The 6,458-nt window shown below is 32.1% G+C and overlaps 1 protein-coding gene across 2 annotated transcripts in view; it reads left to right on the forward strand.

Moving 5' to 3' along the window:
* The window catches only part of Syt14 (Synaptotagmin 14), a 69,465-nt gene that overhangs the window by 53,047 nt on the left and 9,960 nt on the right, over positions 1–6,458 (forward strand). For both annotated transcript variants that reach the window (XM_014424887.3, XM_014424903.3), the window contains exons 7-9: positions 164–321; positions 2,484–2,644; positions 6,158–6,299. In XM_014424887.3, the coding sequence (XP_014280373.1) occupies positions 164–321; positions 2,484–2,644; positions 6,158–6,299 (461 nt within the window). The remainder of the gene's footprint in view (positions 1–163; positions 322–2,483; positions 2,645–6,157; positions 6,300–6,458) is intronic.

Raw genomic sequence — 6,458 nt, forward strand, 5'->3', positions numbered from 1 at the left:
TATATATATATTATAGGATTAGTTGAAGAATTTAATTCAGGTACTTTAATATCATTATGTATTTTGCAAGAAGAATGAATTATTGATTTATTTATTTTAGGATTGCTTTAAGTAAAGGTTGTACTTAATAAATATTAACTGATAAATAAAATTATTTTTATAGAGGATATTTCAAAATTGGGTGTGAGATTAAGAGTTTATGCTTGGGAAAGACTGAGAAGGCAAAGATTAGTAGGTGAAGCCACATTGAGTTTAGTTCAAGTCAATCTAGATCTTGAGTCAAATTTATGGTTAACAATGGATCCTTCAGTACATACTTTTGTAAGTATAAACATTAAAGACATGTAAAAGCTAATTTGTTTATTCATTAAATAATTCAAACACAACTATTAACTTGTATTGTAATATCTTTTAAACATATTTTATTTTTGATCCTTAATATATTTATACAGGGTGTTCCTCTATGCATTTTCACCATCCTCACTTCCAAAATTTTTATTTAGTTTTTGCTAGGTCATACTGTGTGGTGTGGTCTATTTTTTGTCAAGTATTGTTAATTTTCTGACTAGTTCTTCTCCAATGCACCTAACTTGGTAATTTAAAATAGGATGGGATTACTTTTTTTTTCCTTTTTTTTTTTTTACGTATATTGATAACAAATGATATTATATTATAAAGGTGTTGGGAACCAGAGTGAACTGTCCTTTGGTGAAATTTATTTTGAAGAGTCAAAGCATTGTATGCCTTGCCAGTTGCTTCCTATATAAAGTTTTTTATTAATTTTGAAACCTTGAAGAGACCAAGTGGCTTGGTCACTGCTAACTGCTGTGTAACTTCTTACTGAAATTTAAGGATTTCAGCAGTTTGACAAAAATTACATTAAAATGTTCTAATTAATTTGCAACATATCAATAACATCTCAAACACAACAACAATATGTTATTATTAATTTTTTATAGTTTTTGTGAAAACGTTGCAGAAAATTGAACAAAATTATTTTAGAATACAATTTCCCATAAAAATATGTTATCATAATTTTAGTTTTCTGGAATAGATGAGGATGATCAAATGCCTATTGAGATGATGAGGTGAGGTCTCAATAAATTAACCTCTCAATTATGATGAGAGATTCTAATGGAAAATTGAATTATGAAACAATTTTGTTCTTTAGGTTTTTTGATTTTCCACTCTGTTTAGGCAAATCTTAAAAAACTGTGAAAACATTTTACGTTTTTGGTACTTACCATCTTCAAGACTTGTCGGAACAAAAAGTGTCAGTTATAAGTTTGTTTTAAAATTTCATTTGCTATTAGAATCTGTGGAGGTGCAGTGGCACCGTGGTAAGGTGCGATGTTATTAGCTCCAAGGATCTGGGTTCGAATCTGGCAGGGCAGAAAATTGTTTTCTGCTACACTGTAGCCGTGAGTCAACCCTGTGGGTCCTGGAGCCATCTTGAGGTCTACCTAGCCTCATAAATTGGGTACCCTTAATTGGGTAAAAATCTGGCAGTCGAGCATGATTCTGACCAAATCGCCTCCGTGCAAAACCGTTGGTCTAGTAATAGTACTTCCTTGCAAAGTGCTGTATTTCTGTCCCTTCATGAGTTATACTGGTACAGATTTTAATTTTTTAATTCGAATCTGTAAAAATTGAAAGAATTACTCCATTCTAATGGAAATTTCCGATTTAAGTGCACTGAAAAAGAACTATCACTCATTAAACTTTCAACATCTGACAGCAAATTACTTTCATATCATAGTCATTTTTAGGGTTCTATTCTAGAGTAAAGCTTCTCTTTTTCCTGTCTTTCCTCACACACAAATTAATTAGCCCATTCTTCTGATTTTTCAGCCAATTTTAATTTTCACAAATTTTAAATTTTAGATAACTAAAGCAAAAGGTCCTTATTATTTATTTTTTCAATGTATTGGGCCATTGCTTGGTGATCCTGACCTGTATTTTATTTATTGCCAAGGACCTTTTAATTGTTATTTACTTTAGATTCAAAATAATTTTATTATTTGGTTTCGCTCTTCATTTTAGGAAAAATATATATTTAATTTCTATTTAATTTTCAAGTATAGTACTAATTAAAATTTTTAATATTACATATATCATTTTAATTTCAATTTTAATGTATCTGTACAATAAATCAGAACACCTTATTGATTATCCTCTGTTGCTTATGAAATAAGTAAAGATAAAATATTAATATACTTTTCATATTTATTATACAAGCATCTGCATCTAATATTTACTGTTTTATTCATGTTATGTATTTCATCCACTCATAATCAACTATTTATTTATCACTATTGCACCATGAGATTCAATTTAAAGAATGTGGATAGTAAATTCCATTCTCTTACTTATCCTTTTCTTGATTTGTCTTTTCATTTTACCCTTGTGTCTATGAGGTATATCCTTAAATTTAATCAAAATTAATAATTGTATGTGATAGCATTTTGTTATTTTGATTTTAGACAAATACTTGGTGTGGTGATGTTGTAAGTCTGGGCCAAAGTGATAGCACAGGTTCTTCAGTAAGTCTTCATCAAGGTGTTGCAGAATTATTATTAGGTTTAGCTTATAGTGGAACTACGGGGAGACTAACTGTTGAGATAATTAAAGGAAGCCATTTCAGGTATATATAATTTAGTAATTAATAATAATAGTATTGTCAGGAAGTCTTAACTAGATAATAAAGAAAAAGTAGTTTTTAGAGGACTTTTATTAATTAAATTTCTAAAACTATCTTTATTTAATTACTAAACCAATACCTGTTCGATCTTTTATAGTCCATCTGCTGTGAATAAGATTTTGCTGAAAAGTTTACAATTTCTTAACGACTTGAGTACAATTACTTGGTCTTCGGAGGACTATCTCCTGGGCTAGAGACTCATGAATTGCTTCATAGAATTCATCTTCGGGTTTCATAGGGACTGTCATGTCTCCTGTTGGTATACCGAGTTGAACTGGCTTTTGCCTACTTTCTGACAGGAATTCCTTCTTGGTGTTTTTCTTTTCCAAATCATTAAAACCAAAAAACCTACCTACATCCTTGGTATCCTCACTTTATGTTCATCCATCCATTCATTACATAAAAGATAATTTTTAGAAACTGATTTTTTTTTTTTAAATCATTATTTTCAATAACCTCTCCCTCCTCTCAAACTTTGAAGTTATAGGTTTTGAGATACATAAAAATCCAGGATTGTTCGGGTCGGTAAACCAGAGTAAAATGCAAGAAATGTGAGGTTAGATTATGCTACTTCAATCAAAGAAATTTGTTTTTTCTAAATAATATATACAACTATAGCACAAATTGAAGCTTTTCTGTTAATTTCTAAAAAATGATACAACTTGTAACTTTAGCAGGCCATGAATCTTAGAAGATAGAAATATGAAAATATCATTATTTGTAGCTTTTTTTTTTGTCTGAAATCTATAGTATATTAAAAGGTATAAGCAAAAAAAAAAGTTTTCAAAGATATTAGGTTTGGCCACCTATAAGGGTGCTCAAAGTAAAATTCAAGTGAAATAGAAATTGAATTCATAGTTAATTCAAAATAGAAGTGAAAATTTTAGTAATCTGTTCCCACTCTCTCCTCATTTGGTTATTATTATTATTATTATTATTATTATTATAAGGGTGACAGACCATGTAGGTTTAAGTCCTTGCGTGATATATTAAGAAATACATCATGCCTTTCTTGACGTGGTTTTTCATACGGTGGATTCGTCACTCCCACGCCCATTTTTTTGTGGGTGCTACCCATTTGCTAACGGGGCTCACAAATGTCCAGGTGGAGGCTGCGAGTGAGTTTTGTATAATTTTATGCTTGTAAAAATCCTAGATGGGGCCGGGTTTGAACTCACAACATTAGAGTTGGCAGACAGGCACGTCGCCATGCTGCTACCGCTGACCCTTTTTGGTTACCCCAGATAATTCACCTTGTTTACTAGTGTACATATAAGTAGATGTCCCATTGGAAAATAATAATACCCTTATCATAACAGACTGAGGTATTTTATAAATATTCTTGATCAATTTGAAAAGTAAGTGAAATAAATAAAACAAAATAATTTTGGAACATTTAAAGAGAAAATTAAATAGAAAAAAAAAAGATTTAGAAATATTAAAATGTTTGGCTCAATCTTCTGAATATGAATTTATTCATATTCTTACTATATCATATCAATACTGCCATATCTTTCTCAGAAAGTGGCTTTTGATCTCTATGCTGAAGAATATCTTATCTTACCAACTACCAGGTCATTCAAAAAGTCCTGTCGTTTTTTTGGGGGAAATTATAAATAAATAAATATTTTCAAATAATCACCTTTATTCATCAAAATATCCACCGTTACAGTCGGTAACCTTCTCCCAACGAGATGGTAAAGCCCAAATTCCTTCCTTAAAAAACTGTTGATTTTTACTGCAAAAATAAGTGGTCAGTTCGTGAATTAGGTTGTCACGGTCTTGAAAACATTTTTGTCTCAGATTGTTGTCGAGATCTCTGAATAGGTGATAATCAGTGGGTGACAGGTCAGGGGAATATGGTGGGTGAGGCAAAACTTCCCAGCCTATTTCTGTCAATTTTTCCCTGGTCAATTTGGGTCGAGAGTGTGGTCGAGCGTTGTCTTGAAGAAGCAAAGGTCTTCTTCTGTTGACTAAGCAGGGATCAAAAGTCTTAAGCTTGGATTGGCAATGGTCCAGTATATTGCAGTATACTTCTGCAGTGATGGTTTGCCCTTGATTCAGAATCTCAAAATGCACTATACCTTTGGCTGTCCAGAAAACAATGAGCAAAACTTTCTTTGGATGGAGATCTGGTTTTGGAAATTGTTTAGGTTTCTCATCTGCCGACAACCACTGATATGATCGTCTGAAGTTGTTGTACAACACCCATTTCTCATCACAGGTGATGATTCGATTCAAAAAGGGTTCGACTTTCAAGCGGGAAGTTAACGAAGATGCAGTTGTCAAGCGAACAAGCATATTGGCATCTGAAAGCTTATGAGGAATCCATTTATCCAGTTTTTTCACTTTTCCCAGTTCTTTAAGGTAATTCCAGGCAGTGGTGGCTGAGATATTAAGTTGAGAGGCTATCTCTGAACAACTTTGACGCGGATCCAACTCTACTACTCTTCGAACGTCCTCCTTATCAACTACAGTTGGTCGACCTGAGCGTGCCTCGTCTTCTAGTGTCTCGTTGCCTCCACGAAATTTTGAAAACCAAAATTGTGCCTTCCGCTCAGACAGCACATCTTCCCCAAACACGGAGCATATTTTTCTAGCAGTTTCGGCAGCTTTTGAGCCAAGTTTAAACTCATAGAGCAAAATCGACCGAATTTGAGTTTCAACTGGAATCATTTTAACTAGACAGTTGGATGGTGACTGCATTAAATTAATCCTCCTTAGCCTCCTATTCATAAAGTATAAACATTTGTGTTTACATGGATAAAAGTTGTATTGAACGGAATTAATAAGCAAACACTCTAGAATCAAAATAAACAACGAACAAACGAAAAACGACACGACTTTTTGAATGCCCTGGTAGTATCTTTTGATGTGGAATACAGTACAATCACATTTAGGGAAGTATTTGTAGTGTCTGTCTAGTGGTATTTAATGACTGTTATAACCAGAGTTTATTGAATAAAATAGTTTTAAATAGAATTAGTTTTACCTATATTCAGTTAAGAACCATATTAATTCATTATGCGTACTTGAGTTTTACCATTTCCTAGTATAATATTTTTTTCATATGTAACACAGTGCATATGACTGTGCTTTAAGGCCAAGCAAGCCAGATTCATATTGGTAATATCAACCTTGAGGAGCTTTTGCCACTTATTGGGAACTTGAAAAAATTACAAAGCATGTGAGAGCAATCAATTTTAGCCTATTAATTGTAGGGCACAACTGAATTAGAGACACATTGAATGAATTACAATTCAAATATGAAGTTGTTTATAATAGGTTAAGAAATTAATTATAAATCAGAAGTGTTAAACCTGGGAAGGAGGAGACAGATAGGGCACTTATAACACAATTGCTCAAGGGTGCCATGTGTCTAAGGGCAGCACTGAATGTATACTCTATATTTTCTTATACAAAAGTTTAGGTATTATAAATTTTATTTCATTTTAGGGATGCTACATTAAATCGTGCTCCTGATACTTATGTAAAGTTAAGTTTAGTAAGTAGTACTGGTCAAGAAATGACTCGTAGTAAGACAAGTATAAGAAGGGCTCAACCTAACCCACTGTTCAAAGAAACGTTTATGTTCCAGGTAAATTATATGCCATTTGATATTTAATTGGAATTATGTTTATGTATAATAATACTGGTATATATATATATATATATATTATATACATCATATTTATTTTAATCCATAAGATAGTGTCTGTAGTTTTGTATGATCATTTCCCATCTATCAGCTGCATAA

Source organism: Halyomorpha halys, unplaced genomic scaffold (assembly GCF_000696795.3).
Source record: "Halyomorpha halys isolate HHAL.00 unplaced genomic scaffold, Hhal_1.1 Scaffold27.1, whole genome shotgun sequence".
In the NCBI taxonomy this organism is placed as follows: Eukaryota; Metazoa; Arthropoda; class Insecta; order Hemiptera; family Pentatomidae; genus Halyomorpha; species Halyomorpha halys.